General features: G+C 35.4%; 1 protein-coding gene across 2 annotated transcripts in view; it reads right to left on the reverse strand.

Annotated features, from left to right (window-relative positions):
- Positions 1-26,983, reverse strand: part of LOC108756867 (sestrin homolog) — a 220,283-nt gene that overhangs the window by 186,166 nt on the left and 7,134 nt on the right. The window contains exons 2-5 of one of the 2 annotated variants that reach the window (XM_018500997.1): positions 6,349-6,432; positions 6,077-6,272; positions 4,458-4,986; positions 1,678-2,800 (exon numbers count right to left, since the gene is read on the reverse strand). In XM_018500997.1, the coding sequence (XP_018356499.1) occupies positions 1,678-2,800; positions 4,458-4,711 (1,377 nt within the window). In that variant the 5' untranslated portion in view covers positions 4,712-4,986; positions 6,077-6,272; positions 6,349-6,432. Of the gene's footprint in view, positions 1-1,677; positions 2,801-4,457; positions 4,987-6,076; positions 6,433-26,983 lie in introns of both variants that reach the window. The other variant, XM_018500996.1, reaches the window with a different exon arrangement.

The following is a 26,983-nucleotide window of genomic DNA, read 5'->3' on the forward strand; positions in this document are numbered from 1 at the left end:
TCCAGTCATCAACTACTGTCCACCTCTAATCTTATTATATTATAGTAAAATTTTCAAGATATCTCGAAACTTATTGCACTAAGGTGGGATCAAAGTACATATACTTTTTTTTCCAAAGGAGTGAAATTTTGTTCCAAAGGTCAAACAATGGTTACTTTCAATTGCAAGTCCAAATAGCTACTCTCTAACGTGAAACTCACGGTAGTTTATTTATTAAGGGAATCATAAAGTAGCGGCACATTAAAAATGGAGATACAGAGTCACAGCAGCATAAGAATCGCACGGCAGTTACTCTTCACGAAGGACTCGGATAAATTACCGCAAAGCTGGAGAGATAAAGCTTGAAATATTCTGGACAATCTCAATTCCGTTGCAGAATGTATACAGGGTATCTCAGAATTATTGCACTTGCTCCGCCTGAGCTAGGAGTACCGAAATTTCGAGCTAGAGGAAATGGCGATTGCTACAAAATTACATGAATAATCTTCATAAGACCTGCTTTTATTCTCAATTTCAACAAAAATTAAAATTAATTAAGAACAAGACTCAAACATTTCTAAACTAAAATGGCTATAATTTTGAGAGTTAAAATAAGAATAGAATCATATAATCGTAACTTTTTTATTTTAAATTAAATTCTTAATTTTAACAAAAAATAAAATTAATTAGAAAAGCTGTAATTTTTTAAGATTCAAACAAAAATAGAATAATACAATTCTATCCCTTAACTTTAAATTAATCGTAATAAATAATAATCAAAGTCTTGTAATAATCAATTTTTGTTTGCCATAGAAACTGACAATAACTTCACGTTTTTCTCTTTCACAAAAATAGAAAGCTCGCCCAGTAGAGACAGGTGTAACATTTTTTAAATATCCCGCATATATGGTACTCTTATCTTGGTCGATTATAACGTTTTCAACTTTGCTTCGTGTTGCCTAATAAACTTGAAACACGTGGATACTCAGCGAGAAATGTTCGGGCGAACATAAACTTCAGTAGAATCGTTACGAAAGAATTTCGGCCGAGTGCACGCAAGAGTGTAAACTTCACAACTGTGCTAACGTCTGTTCTCCCAAGATTTCGCGAGCGAAACTTTGCACGACCATCGCCGCATCTAGGCTATCCGTTATCTTTCGCATCGGTCGTTTCGCAAAGATTTTTTTCTCTTCCGGTATGTCGGAATGTCTCTGTGTGCTCTGACTCACGGCATACAGCGCGATATTTAATTCCCGTCGGAGACTACACACATAGATAATCACGAACAATAATGATAAGCCGTCTTTTGCAGCTTGCTTACTGCACCTCTTAAAATGTAAGAGGTTCAACACATAAGACAAGAATAATATTTGTGTTTCACGAAAGCAAATTGAATTAACTGGAAACTAATATTAATTTCAAAATTGAAATAAAAGAAAATTAGTAGATTCTAATATAAAAAACAATTTTTGTTTAGTAAACTTCTATTAAAAATATGACTAGACCTAAAATAAGAAAAAATAATTACTTCAAAATATAATACTGCAATATAAAATAGCTTTAACCTCGAAATCTAATTTGAGATAGTTGCCAATTAATGTTAACGCAGATTTATTTAAACACGAAAGACGTATGTTATTTGGCGCATTAGCCAAATCCAAAATATTCCGAAATAAATCCGAAATAATTTTCACTTACCTTAACCATCTGGAGGATCTCCGCACACTTGATTCTAACGTTCTGGAAGGGACAATTAACGCTGAGCCTCAATATCACCGGCAGATGCAACGTCACCAGGCTGAGATACTTGTTAGCCTGTGCTTGTCTGGGTCCGTCCAAGGCGTTACCAAGATTCAGCATCCTGCCGACGTCGCCGGGTGTCACTTCAGGGCTCTCGAGCACTCGGCCGCTCTTCGAAGACACGTCCTCGTCCTGCGAGAGCGGCCGTTTGATCTGACCGGCACTAAACTTCCTCTCATCGTTCTTGCGCAAATAGTCTTGCTGCGTCCGGCGAGAATCCTCCGGTATATCATCATAGACCGCTGTCTCGCGGTTCTCCAAGTTCATATCCTGATGGTAGAAAGGTGGTAGATCGTTCTCGTTTTCGAAACCGTCGAGAGTGTTAAAGACAACCCCGTCGCTGCGCGCCGCCTCGCTGTCATTGAAAGAGACGTCGTCGTCGGTGCCGGCGTCGTAGTATCGGCGCTGTTCGTGCGTTAGCAGGTCGCCGCTGGCGACAATCTTGGCTCGGCGATTCAGATTCCGACAGTCGAATGACGCGAGGCCGCTCAGGTTGTCATCGAACTTCGGACTTTTGCCGTACACTCGGGTATCCGCATCAAGCTCATCATCTTCCAGCTGCTTCTGCTTAGCGCCCTTCACCTTCACGTAATTGTTCTTCGTCCTGCCAGAGCAATAGTCATCGCTTGTCGATCTGTCGCTCGACGATGAACCAGGATGCTTCCTCTCGGTCTCGCTGTTCGAGCCGAAGCGCGGGCATCTGCCTTCGATATTGAAACTCTTACTACCCTCGTCTGAAGACGTCGAATGACCGGACCTGCAACTCTCGACGCCGTCGCCGCTGGCGTATCGCTCGCGAAATCGCCTTTCGTTCAAAAGACGACCATCCACGCAGTCGAACGAGCATTCCGGATTGTTCTCCTCGAGGAACGAAAGTGGATTGTCATTGATGCTTTGCGGAAAGAAGCCTTCCGTCCGGAACGTGTCGTGCAACAGCTGCTGCTGCTGCTGCTGCTGCTGCTGCTGCAGCACGCTTCTCGGCGACGATCTCGTCGGCGACCGTTCGATGCTCATATCGTATCTTCAACCAAACACGAATATTATCGATTAGAGGTCAATAACGGGAGTATGCACGTGTCTTGCTTATAAATCTTTTGAGAAGACGCTATTTTTCTCGTTACTGAATAAGCCGTAATAGCAGCAATCATTTACAAAGTAATTTGAAATGACCTCGTTCAATGATGAGTTATGAACAATAAAATCAAACGAAGATAAATTACTGCTCGTTTTCATAAAATCACTATTGTAATAAAATCCACTATTCCAGGTTTATCATGATAAACAGCAATCATCTCTGATCATCGCGAAACATTTCTATTCGTACGTAACTTTTTCAATACAATTATTTTTAATTATGTCCATTTGTACGATTTCTAACGTTATGTAATCTATTATCAATTTTTCCTTAATATTATTTAAAAGTTAAAACCATCCTGCCAGAAATGCTCTGTAATTTTAGTAAGTTGAAACGGAAACAAAGTGTATAAATTTTATAAAAAAAAAAGCTGCAGGAAACCATCGCAACATTTGGTCCTTGTAGTTACGCTTAAATGAATATAATACTATTCCGCTTGTTATTAATCCTGATAACGTGCACATTTTAATGAACCGCCGTGATTATTTAAATACCGCGTTCGCATCGGATTTTATATGTTTGCGTGACTGAATGCTGATATTAAATCCAGGACCAATAATTTGCCGAGAGAGCATGGAACAAAATGTTTACTCCGATTAAATATGTCCGCTCGATCGAAATTATGATACGCGAAACGAGATTTTAGGAAGTATTTATTACACAATATATCGCATATATTATTTGTTATTTGATAACCGTTAATTGATTAATTGTTAATCAATGGTCCAGGTAATTGATACCGGTAAACAAGCTGGTTCAACAAATTGTATAATTTTAATGCTCTTTAGCGTGATGCCCGTATTTATTCAATAAAACGGAAAATAAAATGTTTATCGTAACATATCAATTAAATCTAAACATGTAACAAATGAATAACAGCGAATGTTTAACGGCGTTTACATAATTTCAAGATTAGAGATCGCTTTATGTGATCACGATTAAAATACTACGATTTAACACTGCCCGATCAAATCAATAATTATTATCAACAAGAATATGTAAGTTTTTTTTAAAAAACATTGAAATTCAATAAAAAAAATAAGCAGAAATTAATCAAATTATAATAAATTAATCTAGAGGTCGCTATATGTAATTAAATCAAATAAATAAAGGAAAAAAAACGAACAGGGCTAGATTTTGATAACTAATAATTTTTATATATAAATTCTAAATCATTTGTCAATTATATGAACTGCCCCGCCGGTTACTGTCGGTTACTTGAAGTGCAATCATATAAAGCTGAAATAATATTATAATTAAATCACACGTCGATTTGATAAAGATGCAATTAGCATCTTAAAAATTCGACAGATAATAAGCGGCGCGCAGTATGTAAACTGGAAAATGAAATTGACGTAAAAATATTAGGCCAAGATCTAGCCTCGACCATATCGATCCTTAACTTATTTATTTGATTCAATCAAATTAATTATCCACTTGCACATCAAATTAATTATCAATTTGATATAATTATGTAAATAAAATTCGCATTACTTTCATAAAAAAAATCAAATCTCATTACTCTACAATGATAGACACTCACCTTCCGTCCTGAGAACTGGAAAATTTCCCACTCGCGGTCTTGATGTCCTCGATGTCGCCGGCGTCCTCCCAGCGATTTGGGCTGCTGACGCCACCCAGCCATCCTTCGACGGTGGTCCTGGCCGCGGCCAGGGCGATGTTCCTTGCCGCTTCGTCTCTGGCGCAGAGCGGCGCCAGGAATCTACTGACGAGCTCGACTTCGTCGCCCTTGGTAGAGGCGCCGCTGCCCGACGAACTGCTCGGTTCTCGGTACATCTCTCTTTTCCTGTATCGTCGCGCACGTTGTTTTCCTTCTACCCGATCCTTGCGAAATCCTTCTTTCGTCTTTGAAAGCAATCGCACGGAGTATCGAGGCGCCCGGGCGCTCGGCTCGATTCCCAGGATAAACAGTGTGCGATGGACCAGCGGGATATCTACACTTTTCTTCCTTCCAATTCGCCTTTTCTCTTTTTCGCAGAGAGACGGTACCTTCGCCTATTTTGCGAGCTCGTCGAGCAATCTTCCTTCGAAACAGCGACTGTAATCGTCAACTGTAAGAGGAAATAGTACCATCAAAAGACCTGTTTATTTTAATCTCGATTGCGAGGATCGCTCGCAATGTTAGTTAACGTGCACTGTTAGATATCAAAGGAGCAACGGTAAGCCAATCCTTTAAATTAAATAACATTTTTTTATTTTTAATACTTCCATGTATATCAAAATGTAAATCAATACATTTCTATGGAATAATTTTAAAGTAAGTAACGAATTTTATTAACCTATGCACCCAGTAATAAACTATAATTAATAAATTAAATTAATAAAATCTAATTTAACACATTTGTTTGAATTAAATTATTTAACTCCATTGTTTTAGTTAAATTAACGATATATTGAATAGGAGAAGTGGTGACCTTTAGAAACAATTACAAATAACTCAAATTGAATATATTGTAATTTGACAATGTGAATTCAACAGTGCGGACTCATCTCGACTCATTGTTCTGTGTCTAAAAGCGAAACGCAACACAAACGAGAACACGATCAATCGCTAATTACGATTATTCTGTTCGAATAATTTTCTCTTTAATTAAAATTCTCTGTATCTCTTTTATACGTAATTTTTTACGAAAATAAGTATGGTATAATCACATTCGTTTCAAATCTTGTTCTTATCTGAATTTTTTAAACCGATAATGAAATCGTCGCGATAATCTCTCTATCGAACGAATAGTCATTCTAACATCACGTCTTCGCCGAATCGATCGTTCGACTCGATCGATTGTGTTGGTCGATTAAACGGCACTCCCGATGTTCGCGTTTCCCGAGGTTCTTTCCTTCTCTAAGCAGCAAAGAAAGAAAGGGGGCGAAGGAAAAAAGGAAGGCAGCGTGCGAGAGTAGATCGCGCGCGCGGTACTATCCTCGCGTAATTACGCTCGTTTCATCGCGTTTCGCCGTGAGAGAATCGGCCGTAAAACTCGTTTCTCGGAGGATTTTACCGAGGCGAGGTGCACCTCGGGATACGTTTCAGGGCGATAGAAAGTAGGCAGGAGGCGTCGGCTGCCGCGTCGAGGCGATCTATCGAGATTCGAGTTCAGGGAGGGCAAGACGATGGGAATAGAGGACGATTCTCTGACGTACCTTCCACAGAGAAAACGATCGACCGAGAGAACGTTTTAGCCTGATCGGATGCGATCGCAATGCGTCTCTCCTCTTCTTTCTTCTATTTCTCTACCTTTTATATAGTGCTCATCTTTTTCTCTTTCTCTTCTATCTCCTCTTCTCTTTACTTTACTATCACGGTTTCTATTATACAGTTTGTTTCTTGCTTTTTTTTCTGTATCAACGTAATCAGTAATCACTAACCGAGAATCACATTTTCCTTTACATTATTATCGCACACGTTATTTTACCGAGCTTTCCGCAAAATTTTCTAAATGATTTTCCGAATGATAGTCTACTTTCTTCCAAGGATGTTACTTTAGTCCATGAAGCACCTGAAAGTAAAAGAAACAAAATTATTAAAAATATAGAATAAATTGTAAAGAAAATACTTCTGACCGCCATCACACAGAAAAATATCATTCAATTGCTATGAAACGTGATTATGGGATTTACTTTCTTTCTTTTAAGTAACAATTATCTTTAATGAAAAATATTTTCTTCTTAATAATATTGCAATACTTATTACAAATTTGAAAAAACTCATTAATATGTACTAAAAGCCAGAATTTTCTTTTAGAAAGAATATTACAAAATTGATAGAAGAAGCAACTTTATATAACAAGCAAATCGAATTTGTTTTAATTTAATAATGATTGAAGTATTAAACTTATGTAACTATTACATAAAAAGAATAGTTTTTCTAAAGTAAAAATTTAGCTAAATGCAGATCTAAAAATAATTTTATTGGACCATTAAAATAATTATATAGAATGCTCGAACGGATTGGTAGAATGTTAAAACTTTATACAGCATTACTCATTATGCTTGAGATTCCTACGCAATTATTTTGATGATTCAACGAAATTATTTTCAAATGTATACTTAGTTACATTTTCAGATACTTCAGCAAAATCGTTCTTACCGTGCAGGATTCAAAATATATTCTTAAAAAATTCGATGTTTATAAACTTTTACAATAAATTTGCGGATATATAGACTTTTGAAATCTTGAAACAAGTAATTATTATTTGCGTACAACAATAGTATTTTTCTGTGTGCAGTTAAGACAAAGGAAAATCTTCTTTATAGATAAAATCATTTTCCTTCAACAGATTCTGTCCTCTATAAAACAAACGTGGGTGAAACTCAGAAAGTATTGTCGCATTAAGGCGAAATGATCGACATCGATCAGAGAAAGAGGAAATGAAATTGCACGCGGCAAAAAGACAGATTATGACGCGGCAAAAGCGAACATTTCGCCGAGTGATACCATCGTGACCGTATTGAACTTCAATTTACCACCGCGTAACGTACCTCGATCGATCTTACGCTCTTACGCCGGATGGATGTAATACGTTAGCGACATAAGAGGCCACCTCTAATAGGGAAACACTTTTCAACGGTACGGTAATAACTGGCGGATTATCGTTCGACTGAGCATTATGCAATGGTAATGCAGTACCCGTAATTCCTGAACCTTGAGGAAATCAGTATTTAGCTGTGTAATTGACTCTTTCGTAATTACTCACTTTCATGATCTATAAAATGGACTAACTTCAACATCAATTTAATTTACAATTACTGCCACAAATACGAAAAATTATTTATGCGGCGTGCGATACTTAATCATACGTGACACGTGTCTGAAATTATGATAGAAGTAAGCAGTTTTTTCAGCGTCAAGATTTATAATCCGCTTCGTTAGCATCGCTGAATAACGTCCGATTATTCCAAGTGATCAGCTGACTTAACAGTTTACAAGTAATAATATGCTGAGTGTCCTAATCGCACGTAGGATGTGATAATCTTTCGCGATGTAAGTTAAAAATTGCATCACGACTAATTAATTATCATTTACGGATTACATAAGATTATGCGATTAATCAATATCACAGTTCAGATAGTTTACAATTTGATTGATCGATTGTCATGAGAGAAAGTCTGGGTCAAGGTTCCGAGGTCAGGAAATAAGAAAGGTCGCGTCAGGGTAGCAATTTATCGAGGGATCACGAAGGAATGAAATATCGAAAGGAATAATAAGAAATACACTCTTACGTGGATAAGAGAATCAATACGGTAATAATACGTTCAGTTAAGCTTGCGATGTAGTAATGTAATATAAAAGATCTATCGCTAATATGTATACGATACAAGCGTAAAAGTGAGAAAGAAATTCGTTTCGGTCTCACGGTGCATTAGCGCGATTGCGCAAACACATTCACGCGTTTATTTCATATACGCGCGTTTTCTTATTGCGTAAGTCGTGGAAAAGCCTCGGACGAGTTGTAAGTTGTAATACTCGCGGCGATATGCCGTTAGAGAATCTCTGTAAAAAGAAAACGGTTTCTAACGTTGTTTCTATTTTTTTAAAACTTATGTTCACTTTCTTGTTTCCGATATGGAATTGTTAATTGACACCAGATCCACCGAGCTCCTTTTTGCCAAATCAATAAATAAGCGGATCAATAATACGCGTTACAGTTATCCCACGCGTATTGCAGAGATAATATGTCGATCAGCTAACGGAATTTTTTTCAAATCTTCCGCCATCCAGGACATATATACATATGTTAACGTGTGATTTTTGCAAACCTGTTATTGCATGATTAATGATGGTCTCAAGGTAACACTTAGGTCAAAGTATAACCTACACAGAGTAACACTTTGCATTTAGGTTTTGATATTAACACTGCACTCTTACCGCGATCAGCGGCAGTTGATTATAGCCTTTACCGCAAGACTCACCGAATCACATACGGGAAACTTTCACAAAAAGTATACTACAAAGTCATTTTTGCAACCGGTAATAAATGTAAAATATCACAATTTATGCGAATGGAAAGAATATAATTTTCTAAATTTGATCGTTCAGTTGTACGTATCCTATTTATCTCATTAATAAGTTCATTTTTATATGAGAATAATGTTTAAAATATCAGAAAATATAAAGGTTATTTTTTTATAAAGATAGATATTAATATTTCATTATTTGTTCTAAAAGTAAAGGAGGCAGATTAAAAGAATTTAAAATTGTCATTGAGTTTTGAAAACTAGTCAATTCCGTTTAGCCTGTTTATCAAGTTAGACGTAAAAGTTATACACATATGCATACCTCAAAGATATATATTTAAGCGACTATTGTAAAAAACCCATTCAATATGTAAATTCACATACATATGTATTCGATACACACATATCCCCACACACGCACGCACACACACACACACACACACATGTGCGTGTGTGTGTATAAGTAATTTAATTGACACATAATTGCTTCACTTTTATATAATCAAGAAAATAATGGACTTAATTAAAAGCAGTCTAAACATGAATAAAAAGCTAAATTTAAAAAACACGGGATAATATTTTTTTCAAAAACAAAAGATTGTAAATAATGGTTTTCGCGCGTTGATGAAAAACAAAAGCCAGTTCAAAACTGCCGATAGTACGATAATAACAGTATTGCATTCCTTTTTGCCGCGTATATAAAGTAAGAGAATAATTGCAACAATTATTGTATTTATTCGAGTAATCGTTCTATTCGTGGAAATTAACAGGAAGCTGCAAGGTAATCGTTTGCCATCAATAATCAGTAGGTAACGTAATTTTACTCAAAAACTTATTTATAAAGAAATTAATGAGATAATTAATGGATTAATGAAATGCTACTTATATTGTTCTTCCATTAACTACTCTGGACGAAAATGCATCAATTCATAATTAAGAATTTTTTTACACTTTCTTTATATTTACTTATAAGGTTGCAAGGTGTTAAGACAACTAAATTATTTTAATGTAAAAAAAAATGAAATTTAATGTTAAATAATCTTATTTAAAAACGTAATTAAATGATAAAATGAATCGAAGACGAGCAAACTACTGGATGTTTAATTAATAATAATACAAATTTAATACGTTTCAATTAAAAACTAACTAAACTAACAAAAGTGAGACTAACGACGCTGACTAACGATAGCGTGACCTCAGAGTGTGCTCATTTCTTCGAAAATAATTCCAAATAATTCCCTCCCTTAACTCTGATTCGTCTATCTCCTCGCTTGCAGTCTTTCGTCTCGTTTCGCCTCCGTTCTTACGGACGCGCGCGATCTTCGCGATCTAAATATTTATAACGCCCAGAAGCCTAAACCCGCCACTCCATGCGCGCGCTTTGTTGAATTATTAATGTCGCGACTGCCGTGCTACCGCATGCCCGTGCTCGCGAGTCCACTGTGCATTCACGATATACCGTATACTTTGTCTTTCGGGATATAAGGATGGTCAGGGCACGTCGGAGAACGTGTGAGGTGATAAAACGGTCGCACGCAGCGCGATTCGACTCGACTCGCTCAAGCGAATTAAATGGAACGAAACAGAAGCGGATTAACTAAGCGGAATAATAAACACCATTGTAATTTCATATAAGAATTTACCTCGCGCCGTCGAGGAACATATTTTACGATCGGATCGATCACCGAGATGCGTACACGACCGCAAGATCATCTTCTCTCTTTGGTAATGATCGCTTATTTGCGAGCCTCGCGACGCCAACGTCGCAGATGAAATTAACTCGTGAGATGCATACGAGTAATAATGCATGCACTCGCTCTTTCTTCGTTGTGAGTTTCCCCACAAGATTACCATATACACAGGATAAAGATTTTCCACGTTCTCTCTCATCTATGAATATTACGATCAATATAAGATACAATAATCTTTAAGTTGCATAGAAGCGGATCTATTACATACTCTTCGATACAAAACTCACATTCTATTTTTGTTTCTCTTTTTCCACTTATATTTGCACTCTTTTTCCATACACTGAAAAAAATTGTATACTAAATTTTAATAAATTTATTTATTTGAATATTATAATTCTAAATAAATGTCAACTAAATAAATATTTATTTAGTATCATTGATTTAATTCATTTTTTATTAAATAAATATTTATTTATTCTAAGTAAATATTTAATAAGTACTATTTTTTTTTTAATATTTATCAAGATTTAGTAAAGTAGAACTAATTTTATTCTCAAGTATCATTATCACTGTGGTAGGGGATACTAATGCTCGAGAATAAAGACGTTCAGATCGCTGACACTGAACATTCTACACTCAGAGAAAACTTTAGTTTTGACAACTACTAAATTGACAACTCTAATAATTTAAGTACTTGCAACTAGTCTTACAAAGTAATAAGAACTGAAATAGTACTGAATACTACAGTATTATCTTTATAATACTATATCTTTATAATACTATACTATATTTTTATAGTATTCGGTACTACTTTAGTTCTTATTGCTGTTTAAAACTAGTTGCAAGTATTTAAATTTTAGAGTTGTACTTTAATTGTCAGAACTATTTTTTTTCTCAGTGTATATACGAGTATAATCAATAATTAATATCAATCACACAGATCAACAATATTGTCAGTATTTGTTGATACTGACAGTATTACTGACTGCGTGAGGTCCGTATTGTATGACCTTCATGAAAAGAAATGCATATTCAGCGTTAACAATCTTGCGAAAAATGATTCACGCTATATGAAAACGGCGCCATCAGGATTATTTTCACGAAGCAAACGTACCAACATGCTATGGCCTGGCACCAACGTGCACAGCTCTAAAAACGCGAAGGAGGTAGTGCCTGATACGATAGCGTGTCATCTGTAATCCACGCAAAACCACTCATTTCTTAACACGCGCTGTTTACTTGGTAAAAATAATATATATTTCATTTTCCAACACAAATTCTACATTTTTTTTTTTTTTTTATAGAAAGAACCGTACTTACGTAGATAAGTAATTTTTATCAGGTGTATACAAGTATATACATTTCTGAAAGTCACCTGTCTAGTTCAAATAATATGAGTGACTAGATAGCTATGACTCGACTTTGTCGAAGGACGAGATCGATCGTACGATGATAACACGCCGCACGACAAAAAAAACTCGCTAAGTACGCGAGGCCGTTACGGGCCCGATGCCGCACGGTGGTTAGCGCGCGAATTGCAAAAGCACCGCCGAGCCAGTTTTTACGACTCTGTGACACGCGAGAGGACGCCGATAACATTCGATGAACTCGGAAAGAACAAGTAAAAAGCCCTTTTGCTCGCCTCGCAAAATCCCAAACTTTTTCCCGTCGCGACGCGCAGAATCCGGTAATTTTATGATCACTTGGTTTTTCACACACAAATGGCGCGATGCTGCTGCCTGAGAGATCCTATGATTTTTCTAACTGGATTTGGGTAATATTATGCCAAACTCGAAGCTTGAAGACTATTTTAAAGAAGAAAATTACAAACTTTTTGCCTGCACTGAATGAGAGAGAGAGAGAGATCCAGGTTTAAATTCCTGATGTGTGATATTTTGCACGATTACATTATTTTAAAAAAATATGCCTATTAGCTTCAGTAATATTAAGTTGCTTATCAATCTAATTTGTGGTATTACGTACTCCAACTTCATTTTCAAAAAAACTGTTTCAAGGCCGACAAATAATCGGTGCGCAATTTACTTGAACTGGAAATTGTAAACATCACACAAAAATATCGTTATAGACATTAATTGTAAGACCTTGATCAAATATGGCCTTCCTCACTCATTTGTATCAGACATTTTTGGTACAATATAAGATATATCTGTAATCAAATTTTGAATTAAAAATCTATGTATAGTCGAGTACAATTTAAATGAGTAAGAACGCTATCATTTTCAATCCTCCGATTTACGTTGCAGGCATGAAATTTGTATATCATCCGCAAAATGATTGCGCATGCACGTTCGAGCGATGATCCATCTTTATGAATGCAACATTGATTCTCCGATTCGACACTCGAATGGAATAATAAGGTGGCGATGAATATATATGAAGGATCAAAGGCAGCGCAATCATTGAAAAATAGACGAATTATCATACATCGGCTTTTACTTCCATTACTGAAAAAAAACCATGTACATGGTCTCTGTTGTTTGACTAACAAATTCCTGATCTCCAAAACCGATTAAACAATGTGTACTTTAGAATAACAAGTAGTTATATCCTTAATAGCGTCTATTTTCGTATCTTCTTAATAATAAAAAAATATTAACGTATACTATTAGAATTAAACAATTGTAATAATTAGGTTAAATTATTCATTAACAATGTTAAGAGTTTTTACACGTTTAACTTTTTATTAATTCTCCGCCAAATGTGGGACTTTGATGACACAGTCAATTTTTTTTATTGTTAATTCTAATAGACAATAAATTTAAATCTGTAAAGAATGAAGAAAATACAATCCAACTCCTATTAAAAACTCGTCATTACAATTTTCACAAGTATATAGGAATTTTTTCCAATTTTAATACAACCCAGAATAATATATTGTAAAAATCTGCTTATTAAAAGTTCGAAAATCTATATTTCAAATGAAGAGTGAAAATCTCATATTATTAACGAAGAGGTAACTTTGTTAGAGGAAGTGACTAACTGTAAATTTTTGACGTCTCTTAAGAACAAGCTATGACATTTTTCATCAATAATCACAATTTATTTTACGGCCGTTATTCTAATCGTCATCAATCATTCGGAAAGAATCCTCGGGGCTCGCATTCGAAGGCGTTGATCGATCTGTATGTACCCTAAATGCAACGTTGATTCTGTTATCCCGGTCGAACGTTGGCGGCACAACAAGTGAGAGATAGATAATAGTATTACGCGCGGCGAGGAGAGACGAGACGGAAACGAGGCTACCTCAGCTAGGAGGCACGAGATAGACGTACGTAGCGGGAGGCGGAATACGATCCTGATTGCCAAGGAGAAATCTTGCAGCGTGATCTCGCGGACGCGAGCGAGGCATAATGCGTCTTCGTCGAAGCGAACGAGAAGAGTGCACGGTATCAAATTGTAGATATGACCCAGAATCGTGACCGGTGGCAAGTAACTATTTAAGAAAATTTCGAATATATCATTGATCTCAAAAAGATCTTGTGACTGTAGTTAGTTATAACTTTCCAGATGACTAATTCGCACGACGAACTTTGCTTTTCGTCATTTAATATACTTTATTCTCTTGTATAACTTTTCTAGTAATTATTAAATTTTCTAGAGCGCCAAGCGATAACATGAATAAATTGTCAAAGCAAAAATAATTCAATTTCTTTACTATGAGACAAACAATTATGACAATTCAAAATTCTTCTAGTTGTACCACGGTACAAAATAATGATTTAAAAAGTTAATTTTTGAGTAGCTTTGATTAACAAATGAAAATATGGATGTTCATTAAAGCCTTTGAAGAGCACTTGTTTGCATCATCTGTCAGAAAGAGTAAAGTTACTTGTTGTTGTGAATGACATTCCGCATACAGAACAGCCTTACACATGAATACAGAAATATGAAACCGTAGGCGAAGTATAGATTGAAGATTAAAAAACAAACAAGGTCCCTTCCAGCCTGTGCCTTCATGCTACTAAACAGGAGAACACGACTCGTGATTAAGCGGCCTTTCAAACGGTTAATTCAGGTCGATATTAATAGTACATCTTGGAAAAAGATGAGAAAAATATATCATGAATACAATACAGAATGTTATGTCTGTAACTTAACAAAATAAAAAATGATCGCGACTGTATCTTTCAAAAAATTAAACCAAAACATCGAACAAATATGATAGAATTAATCACTGAAACGTGATAAATAACAAAACTCTAAGATCTTTCTCTATAAAACAAAAATATAAAAATAATTTTATTATTTAATTAATAACTTACGTATGTTTATATTACAAATATTATATTTTATTACACTCGAAACCTTAGCATCTAAATTCTGTATATCTTAAGTAAAATATCAACTCATCAATTAGCCTTAACATGATATATAATTCTATCATGCGATACGTTATTATATAATAACGATAAATCTTGCAAGACCGTGACAACCACAATGTATAGACCATTTACGTCATGGACATAATGAAGAATAAAGATGTGATATACACATGCATGATAGGTGGTTGTGGACTGAAGCTTACTCACGCATTCGTACGATATAATGCCGCGTTTAAGCAGGCAAGGTAATTCTTGCATCCTAAAGGAGCACTCCGCGTGTCATGATTAATCGGCTAATTGACTTTTCATGAATTTTAATGAACGCAGCCGGACGAGCACTCGAGGTAGTAGTTTGTATTCATCTCGCTAATTTGTGTGCAAAGTGGATACATTGTTCGCATTAAATATATACTGTATAGAGCACTCTTTGCGCATTTTCTCTCGGATAAAAATTCTTTAGCAAACTTCTAAAACATACAATTTCCTATAGAAAATTTAACAAAACGTTTCTAGTGATTTATAAAAGTTGCGCACACATTATAAAAAAATGTCAATTTTAATAGCTAATTGTAAAATTAAAATTCTATGAAAATGAAGTCTGCTTAAAATTAAATGAAGAACAATATCTTTCTGGACATGTATACATTCGCACGTCTTTAAAGATATAAATACAACTCTTTATTTCCACACAAGTATAATTAAATAACTATTGACATTTTTTTCTGAAATAGAATTAAATATTTTCACTTTAATTTCTGATATTTACAATTAAGAAAATGCACGATATTTAGAATATACACTCTATATATAATATAAAATAATTCGCGGTAAACATAAATATGAATCAGTGTTTTAATCAATATAAATAATTTAAGTGTTTTCTAAATATTCATTTCTTTACGAAATGCTGTTTGCCTATAAGCAAATATCGTCCTGAAATGAAATCGCGATACCGAAATATATGTATATTCTTTTTCTTTTTGCAGAGTAATATTTCTAATTGCGTTGCCTATAAATCTTTGTGACATAATAGTTCACAGCGAATAATTGTGGTAATATACATTTAATCCTTTTAGACTTGATTTTAAAGAAATGTTAAAAAATTTTTTTAATTCAATTCAAAATTCAAAGATATTTTAATAAGTAATTCATGCTAAAAAATTAATTTTTTTCAAAAGTTTAAAAAATTATCGCGGGGAGGGGGGGGGGCTAATCAAGGGTAGAGAGAAAGGCATGAGAATTTGAAAACCTAAGTCACAAACAATGACGGAACAGTCAGCTATCTTAATCAGAGAAAACGTTTATTATTCTGTAACATTTAGTTATCAATAGAAAATCGTACGTATATAAACAAGTTGACCTGCTAAAGATATCGCGTTAAACACGTGATGTAATGTGCATGCACACGGGCGTATGTCAGCTAACTCTCTCAGCAGAAGAATCGTCAAAGATCTCTTGAGTAAATCATCCAAGCAAGATGGCCCCTCCCCGTTCAGTCCATCGATTGCACCGCAGAGATGTGGGAGTATGAAAGGTGCGCCGTACGTTGCTTATGCGTGAATAGCGCGTTCCGTTGTGTAATCCGCATCGATGCACTTTAAGGCGCATTCCCCTAAACCCGTGCTTTATATGCGCTTTGACAGATTGGAATATCAAGATATATCTTTATATCTTTAATTTTTATTACACAACATAAACAAAAATTACAAAATTAAGTGACAAAAAGAAATATAAGGGAAACAGATAACGCAGTGGAACGCAAGTGGCGAGGCAAAACTGCTATTACAAAGCCAGTAGATAGAATTAAAATTTCAGAATTAAAATCTTTATAAATATTTTATATAGGTTATAGAATATTCTATACAGATTAAACACAGATTAATCTTCATTTGGCTTAATTAAATCCCAAGATGCCCGTCGCATTAAGAAAAAACAATAGATTGATACAATATAATACAAGTAACAGATTGAAGTAAAATTCTATATTTTTAATAAAGCGGTTTAAATAAGGTATCATATTGTGGTATGTGTGTGTGTGTGTGTGTGTGTGTGTGTGTGTGTGTGGTGTGATCATCAGAGCTAGATAAATTAAATTAATTACGATCTAATTTTGTCCTTCTCTAATCACTTTCATCATATTATTTACTTAACGATCCGACGAGAAACTTATCGTAGATAAAGGGCCAGACTGTGTACAACCTATACAAACTCGTGAGCGAAGAGACAAGCCTTTTTCCCTCGGTTAAGTCAAATCGACCGAACGTGTTCATCGGTCCCTATAATCGAGTCAACGAATTTTCATACTCCCGGAGACAGAATGTCTCTATCAGACGCTAATTTCATTACACATTACTACGATAGGTGTCATTTTTTTTTAGCTCACAAGCGCCGAGAAACCAAAGAAGCGAGATTAAAGGGAAAAATATGTATGAAAATGGAGAAATCAAACTGACTAAACACACACCGCGATTGATGGCGATCTGAAATTCAAAGTTTGTTAAAATAGGACTCACCTGACGTAATAAGTAAAAAAGAAAAAAAAAAGAACTTTCGCATCGGCGAAGTTAGTGATTCACGAATCACGAGAACGCACATAAATGCATTGAGGAAGGAGTGTACACAAAAAGTGCAAATAAACCGTTCGCTTAACTACTGTCAGTCAGTGCTTTCCGCGAGTTGGCGAGATATTTGCGGACTCCACCAAGTGAGTACGTACATATACTTTCTAATTATACGTACGATCTCATCTTCCATCTACTTTTCTCGTCGGGGAATGCGAGAACGAGAAAGAGAAATAGGTGAAAAGCAGGCGTGTCTGCTGCGAGCGGAATCGTTAGTGCGACTTCTCCGCTGGAGATTCGTGAAAGAACGCGCCATCAGCGGAACAAAAAAAAAACCTAGTCGATTCTACAACGCGGGAAACATGCGGTGGCTTCAATCAAGATCTAGCTCTGATTTTTCCGTCGAATATAACGTGAAATGATCGTCAATCGAGTACGGTTTCGCATGTAATACCAAAGGATTATATCGACAGAGATTTCGCAAGAGATGATGCAATATTAATTATTAGTGATTGTGGAGCTTATTTGCAACTGCAAAAATATAACAATGTAGAGAAACTGCATTATTATAATTAATATAACTATTATAATTAATATAATTGATATATAACAGAGAATTGTTAATTAATTAATCTACATAAATGACATATAATAATTTATTATTAAAAATTATTATACATACAAAACGTCCTGAAATTTATGAACACGATACTGTAGTAAAGTTTTCAAAAAATTAAGTAAGTTATTTGTAAATTTCTATTTTAAGTAGTAATTTGTAAGATAATAAGAAATATGACCAATTACAGACTATGTTTAAGCAGTCATTTGTTCGTAAGTTATGCATACATGGCAAAAGTGTTAGTTGCGTGCACTTCAGCGTGTTCACTAAGACACAAGTTGATTAAACATAGTCTGTAATTGGCCACATTTGAACTCTTGTATCTCAAATATTGTTTAAAATAAAAATGCACAAATAACTATTTTTATTTAATATATTAGCTTGATTACCACATGATAATATCCTGTGATCTTACATTTGTTTATTAATCTATATTTTTTAAATTATTTTTTTAAGCCGTCTACAATTGATATTTTATTCTAATTAAGCCGTATTCAGAATCTGAATATTTTGTATCTAACATTGAGAATGACTCAATTGGGGTTGAAACGCTATTTGTAGCTTTATTTTTATTTAATACATTATTTTATTTTCTTCACATCGTTTTTCTTTTGGCTCGTAGCCCTTACATCGACATAATTTGATTTATTTTTTATTTAATTTTTCGAGAATCTCCTGGCAAAAAGTATTTCGATTTGCAAATTTCAAGACACTCTGTATGACACGGATAGAATGGTTTTACTAAAGTACCTAAAAATTTAGCAAGCTACAAATCTAATAAAATTTTATTAAACTATTAAAATTATCAAGGAAAACACTTAAACACTGATTGTTAGAATATCAAAAATTTTTGCAGCATTTTTTATTACAATATGTTTCCCACATAATTATTTTGATAATCTAACAAAATTCTTTTCAACTCTATACACCCAAATTTTTAAATATTTCAACAAATGTGTTTCTTATATTAAGAATCTTGATTTTAGACCGTATATATATAGAAACACAATCAACGTGTTTCGTATAATCTCTAAAAAAAAAGTTCAGTCTTTATAATTCTTAGTTATAAGAGAGTTTCAAGAGTTATAATCGATACATCTTAAACAGATGGATTGTTAAAGCCGTTCGAGATTTCCCTCTTAAGTCCTTTACTTTCTATATAATTTCTATTTACATGACGAATTAAAAAAAAGTCAAACGTTTCCTACCATCGAAACCTCGTCGAGGATAGTATCGGAAAAGCTAGTACACACGCTAGAGAGATGGCGAGCGATGTTTGCAAAAAGGACGGTAGATACTACGTGTTGCTAGCTATAGCACAAGCAACTGCATAGAGTGCAACAGCGGTCGAATTGGCACACTGCTAGTGCAGCAACACAGCTTCTCTATGCGCTATCCGATACATTTTCCCTCCACGGTCTATCAAACTGTCTCAATGCGATATTAATAACGAGCCACGTAACGTCTCGCGCAAATATTTCTTCATGCGGGATTCGTTGCGTTTTTCCATGCAGTTTGATACGCGCTATCGTCGAGAGAGTACAAAAATGAAGTTTACTCATTTTCTAGCAATTACACCGTGTTATCGCTTATCAAACGGATTATCAACTAGATTGCTAATTGGAACATGGAAATGGAGAGCGATGGGAAATCAGGAAATACTTGAGATTTTAATAACTTACGTGCGTACGCAGATAAACCATCGCGCGATGACGCGAAGAAATTGACACGAAGTAAAACGAACGAGCGGAAATATTGTAAACGCGCGATTACAGAGATTTTTACCTTCTTCCTCGCGATAGAGCGCTACCGTTTACCGCGCGCGATTTGCATGAGGAATAAACGATGCATCTACGCTCCCAAGAATCTCTCGTGAGAAAGGACACAGGGGATCAACGATCGCTTGCAAACATCGAATGGCGAATCGCGGAAATTTTCGCACGACCCTGATATTTTATGACCCGCCGCGCCGCCGTTTTACGCAAAGGTAATGCCATCCATTTGTTCCTCTCCTCCTAGTATATTTTCATTATGCGACCGAGATAACAATTCCATTCAGCGCAAACAGTTAAATTATACCGTACATACGCCCCAACAGATCACTCGGTATCTCTACAGCGATATTTTTCCCGTCTCCTTTTTAAGGCCAGTCAGGTGCAATGTATCCATGTCCGCCCGTGCGAAAAATGACATGACATCTCGCAACGAGGAGCCCCGGCGTGTACGAGTATATGCACCGGGGATAATTAAGAAATCAGCCGATCGTTATCGGGCATGACAACTGATAAATATGCATCGGGGACGCACGTTATCCGCTCGCTATTGTTCCGAACGAAATGTCGCGAGAGTTACCTCGGAAATTGCTTAACGCCAAGTTAGCCGGCAAGTACCTACCGCGACGACGAATTTTATTCTGAATGCGCGCTTTCTGGAACTGACTTTGCCTCTCGTTTTAAACCTGTTTCCAAGCATCGCGCGTCGTATATGCGGCGTTTATAACGTTACATGAATTCGAAAAACACGAGATGGACAAAACGTGGAAAAAGGGAACACCGCGGAGACGAAGAAGAACACTCTACGCGTTCTACTCTAGTTACTCATCGTTCCTCGACTGTTTCAGACGGTGATTAAGCCCCCCCTCCCCCCCGCATTTTCGCAGAAATCCCTTTTAATGAGTTTGAAAAAAATGTATCCACGTAAAAATAAATAAGTGAAAATAAGTATGGAAATGGCATACGGCTCGCTATTTTCCAAAGCGTGTACATACAGAGCAGTGATAAAGTTAAAATAATGCGAGTGCTAACGAGCACGATAACAATGAATTACCGCTAGAATTAGCGCCATTAACGTTACGCTCTAATTGTAATGCACAAAGAAACGTATCAGTTTATTGTGTCACAGAATAATACCTTTAAAATAGCATATAGTAAAAACTTTATTTCTTTTTCATTTATATCGGCCAACACAAAGTAGGCTGTCAGCAAAACAACAAATAATAACATCACAAAAATGAAACCCAAGCTAAATATTAAATACTCCACGTAATTAATGCAATACCATTGTAATTCCAAGTATATCTCTTAATCTCCTCAAAATGACATAGTTTTCTTAAAATAATATTATACAATAATTATTTAAAATATATTCTCCTTTAATAAATTAAGAATTTTATTTTTCAGAGAAGACTGACCATTATAAATGAAAGATTAATTCCGACGGATGTCGAAAGCCGTATTGTATTCATAATCAAATTAGTTGTATCATAATGTCCGACAGCGGCAAATACAGGCAGAAGGAGAGATGATAGAAAGGCGAGACCGCAGCAGAGAACCGCGGAACGCAATTCAAATCTAAGCAAAACGATTCGGCTGAGACGTCGGACTTTAATCGCGTTTCAAGCGAGAATAAACGAGCTAACCTCGGTGATCTCTCGCGTGCGCCAACCGATGGGGGGCAACACACCGCGGTACGGCACGGTTCAACGACCGTAAATTTTGTTTACGAAAATCCTTTCGTGGTGAGAAGAGGCCTTGAGAGCTGGCGGACCCGATAAGTGGGCGGCCCGTTCGCTCCTCGGCGAAACGTTAACGCGTGAATCGATATGTTTCGTTGTCAAAAGGCCGCCATCGCTGCGCCGATGGCGAAGATCCGATCGAATTGCGGACACGTTTCGTTTCACATAATCGCGGAATAGCCATAAAAAAGGTACATCAGCTTTATCTTTAAAACACAACGGAATCTGTGTATCACGTAAATATTCAAACGCATATTCAGTGCTTTTAACCCGGGAGTCACCTGATTTTTTTTTTTTTTTTTTTTTTTTATGTAAACGATCGCCTGAGGTATTTTTACATACGAATTAAAACCACTATTATTAACAATACATTGGTTATTGTTTTTTGATTGATTAATATTTGAGAACATTATGGAACATGAATTTAATTATAATTTTCCGAAAAAAAATAAATAAAAATCAAACATATATTAAAAATAAAAACTTTGATTCATATAACGCTCTTTTATCGGGTTTTTGAATTGCATATTTAAAAGTTTGTAAAAAATAGTTATAAAAAAAAAAGAAAATATGTTAAGTAATATCCATACATAAAACAATGTTTTACAACAATTGATATTTTTCGCCGCTGAGTTAAAAAACATCGCAGGTGATCATTCCTGCGTTAAAGAAATTGTCAACAGCAATAAAAATAGAGAGATACATGTCTATATGAGCGATCAATCAAAGAATTATTTATTTTAACATTGATAATAATCTAATTTTGACGAAATAATATGTAGCGTGTCTCAAATAATACTTGCCCGAGTAGGTACTCAAAGCAGGCTCTGAATTACTACAATCACGTTTTCTCGACGTGTTGCCAGAAATGAAAGAGATTGATAAGGTGCATGAGATCGTTATCCAAGATGGCGCGAAATTTATATTGAAAGCAAGCGAAAGCGAAAGATACCTGGGGCGTTTTAATTAGAACGCGATGCAGCACGTTCGTATTTCCATACGAATATGGTAATATAGATATTACAGTTGATAACTTCATCTCTCGACGTTACTGGACTTTTACTTCGTACTTCCATATTCATTCCTTTCAATGTAATCATAGAAGTACACGAATAGATAAACCGCGAAGGTTTCTAATGCGTAAACTATTTTCTGTAATATTACATATGAAGGAGAGAGAGAGAGAGAGAGAGATAGAGAGAGAGAGAGAGAGAGAGAGAGAGAGAGACTTTTTGCTTGATAATAATATGCAAATAAGAAAAATGTAGTTATTTCCAAGGATAATGTTTCACTCTTCGTAAAAAAATGTATCACAAGTAAATCTTGCACACGATATTGTTATATATAATATTATATTATATTAATGTATCAGACGAAACTGTGTGGAACGTAAAACTTGATAATACAATTAGTTCTCTCATAAATAAATCACAAATTTTGTATCGCGTGCAATGATACTTAGTTCCACTTTCGAATTTAGTGCATTAATTCGTTTGCATCAACAAGTGGAATAAATTATATATACGTAATAATGTTGCAGAATAATCTGCAAACATTACGGCCAAAATTACGCGGCAAAAATTTTTCGTAAAATATAGAATATATTACATAATAAAATTATAATAAAGTTCGATATAATAAAATTCGAAATTTAACGAATTAAGAATAATATTCAGGTAATTTATAATATAAAAATTACACGCAAAATATGGCGATCATTAATCATACAAAAAAAAAAGCTCAGATGAAGATATTGCAACAGCCTAATTACAAAATCGAAACCTAATCTGTTGTTGTGTGAAATACAAAATTAACTAAAGTTATAAAAATCGTATAGCACTTTCATCGTTTGCATCTTATTAAAATGAGTCGCACATGTGTAAGCGTTTGCAGATCTTTTATTCCGACAAGCACGACACAGACTTTGCAGAACTTTCTATTTGCCTTCTTAGCCGAGAGCTAATAACCAAAGCATTCACGCACGTCGATCGAGATGACGTCCGTTATCGGTTATCGGCCGTTGTGTACGCCGGCGAATGTACCGATATCGATTGCACTTTTCGAATCGCGCGGAACGCGGCGATTATTCAATCTCTCGAGTGACACACGCCGTTGCACGAGCAGCGCCTCGCTGTCTGCGATGCTTACACCGGAGGCCTCCCCGCCACGGTGCTAACCCCAGCGGCTCTCAACGCCGAGATTCTCAGAATACAACCTCGCAACGCGCATAGAAATCTGGCCGCTTAGCAACAACGAAACGCTTGCATCGCAAAACGAACGAGCGAGTGAACGCCGATCGCCAACCACACGATAGATGCACCAGTGAATGACCGACCGGTTGAGCAATACTGTTGGACAATCGATCCTTTTGCTAAACCATGCTGAATCAGTCATTAGTCATTCGTTATAGAAGTGAAATATTACAAGTGGTTCGTTTCTTTTTTTTCTATTGAAGTGTCTCGTTAATATGTAATTCTCACATTAATGAACAGTGCATGAATTTATGTATCCATTTTTTTAATTGTTTTAAAAAAACTTTCTTATATTCTAAGACTGTTTTCAATACGTTTTTTTTCTTATAGAAATTACATACATTCGATAATATTAAGCACAGCTGCGTGATGTGATTTTTATCGCCGTACATAATATTTATCCACTTTTTAAGAAGCTTTCTTATGTTTCAAAACTTTTTTCAAACAATTTTTTCAATAAATTTTTTATTTTTCAAAAAATATATTCGGTAATATTAAAACAACTGTAATATAAAAATACAACCAGGAAAATCCGTCTTTTTATTAAATAAAATGCTTTTAAAAAAAAAGTGATTCAATAATCATAATCGTCAATCACTTTACTCTGAAATGAATTTTACGTAAAAACTTTGCTGTTAGAAGACAGTAATGAGGAAAAAGTTAAAAGTGATGGAATCATCAGTGAACGGTCAATATGAATGATGATTCTGATTTATGATTGTGTGTGTGTGTGTGCAACTGCTACGATCTTCCTTTATTAGAAATTAGACACTCTAAACTTTTTATTAGAAACTTAATGTTCTTTCTATCTTCCTGACCTTCCTGCATTAAAAGCACAGTCTTAAAATAAAAGAGTTATTGTATATACAGTATAGGTATATTGCATTTATACGGCTTGTACCTGTATACATTAAATATGTGTCGATCTGCGTGAGCTTCCATATTTTATTTATCCAAAAGTGGCGCGATAAATATTATCGTACATGTTTAACACGTTTTTTTATTACGGCGTCGACTGGTTTTTTTATCATTTTATTGAATCATTAATTATCTCGATTATCTCTACCTTTCCCTTTTCTGGTTAAATTTAATTAATTATAAATTATCCCATAACGGTTATCTTCATCACATACTTTTTCAATACTCATATATATGTATATACTCTATAAAACTTTTAGAGTGAATTGTCACTCTGGCGAGTGAAATCTCACTGTTAAGAACTGAAAATTGAGCTCTTTTTCAAGACTTTAGAGATTATACTCCACAGAATTTAGAAAGTATGTATACTTTTATGACAACTTTTTAATAAAGATTATGAAAGAACTAAGAAAGATATAAAAAAAGTTTGACACACGCTCGCGCGAAAGATTGAGGTGAATCATTATCTCGCTTCTCGCCTGTGTGATATGAATTGGTTAACGCGATAATGAACTTTAGCTAAGTTGTCCCGCGAACGAGTATTAACCCTCGACTGAAGCACTGCAATCCGCGTTACATAACCGAAGTTACCGATGATACCCGGGGGAGTCGAGAGGATATATTTCACGTTGAAGGCCGACAAAGTGTTTTCCTGAAATAATATCTTATAATCCTCAAAGCGCGTGACTTGCATCAGTAATTTTCACGCCTAGATAAAATTAAATTCCGAATAACATTTGAAATTTTCTTCAATAGCTCATTAATACTGCTTTCACTTTCATCGCTTAACGCGATGTAACAAAAATTGAATCTACAGTACAATTCTATTTGTACGAAAAGGCCTAGAATTGGATCCCCTTTGTTGATTTTACGACTCTCGCGTGTCGTCGCGTAACGTAGTTGCAGACCGGGGTGGCAGGTTTACCGGCGCGATGTAACAGCAATCAGTGCTTATCGCAGTAACGAGATTACTGAAACAGGTATATTTCCTGTGGAGAAGTTTGAATTATTTAGTATATCGACGAAGTGGCGTGAGACGTGTCATTTTGTATGAGAACCATAATTTCTACCGCGATAAGTAATCGCCGTATCTCCGGTACAAAGAAAGCAGTTTGAAAAAAAGAAAAAAAAAACAACAAAAACAGTACTGCACGAAAAGAACGATTTTGCTAAAAAATCTAAAAATTTAGCAATATATAAAAATATTTAAAACGACAACAGTTACGCAAATTATAAGGATGCAAAATTATAAGGATGTAAAAATGCTTAAAGCTGCTATATTTTCTCACACGTGCAATATGATTAACGTTTCAACTTCACAGAGTCTTTCTCAAAATCCATATAGAATCTAAATTCTATACGGGATAATTTAATGATATGACGCAATCGCCTAAAAATTTAGCCAGATACGATCTGAAAATAATTTTGTCAGACCACCAAAATTTTTAGGTAGAACACTCAAACTGATTAGTAGAATGTCAAAAAATGTTTAAGATAAATTGAGTGTCTTAAAAATTTTGATAGCCTGACAAAATTATTTCTCTTCGTATGCACAGAAATATTCTCAGTCAGCTCGATTAATTCTTCATTTATCTACTAGCCTTTATACGTTTCTTTTCTCTCCCTCCTTTTTCTTTCGCTCAAATAGATCTAATTTAAAATAACGAACTTGATGTCGACTGAAATCGAGCACAAGTTTCATATTAAATAAAAGAACTCCGGAGCGTGAACGGCAAACGTTTAGCGCTAAATGTACAGCGAGAATACCGGTCCGTACATTTTTCCTTCTTCTCCGCTAGCCGAGAGATCGGGGCCCCCATACAATCGGCGTTTTTACGAGCGAAGCGATCCACAATGCAACCGGTTGTTGCGACGATAAAATGCAGTCGAACGACGGGATCGCAACATTTTACTGCCGCCGACGGCAGCCCAATTACGATCAATTTAACTGCGCGGAGAGTTTCTTTCTGGCTGATCTACGCCGCGCGCGTAAGCTAACTCACGATACTTTAAAAACGTCGACGAAACGGATCAGTAAAGCTGATCAATTCACTTTGCTCGAGTGCCGGATCTCGTCGAATATCGATACGAGAGAATTTCCATTTTCGAATTTAATGTGCACGTGCATGCCAACCGGAAATGCTATTGACTCATTTAAACTAGCTCCGCAAAATAAATCCATTAAACAAATATAT

The sequence above is a fragment of the Trachymyrmex septentrionalis genome, unplaced genomic scaffold (assembly GCF_001594115.1).
Source record: "Trachymyrmex septentrionalis isolate Tsep2-gDNA-1 unplaced genomic scaffold, Tsep1.0 scaffold13, whole genome shotgun sequence".
Classification (NCBI taxonomy): domain Eukaryota; kingdom Metazoa; phylum Arthropoda; class Insecta; order Hymenoptera; family Formicidae; genus Trachymyrmex; species Trachymyrmex septentrionalis.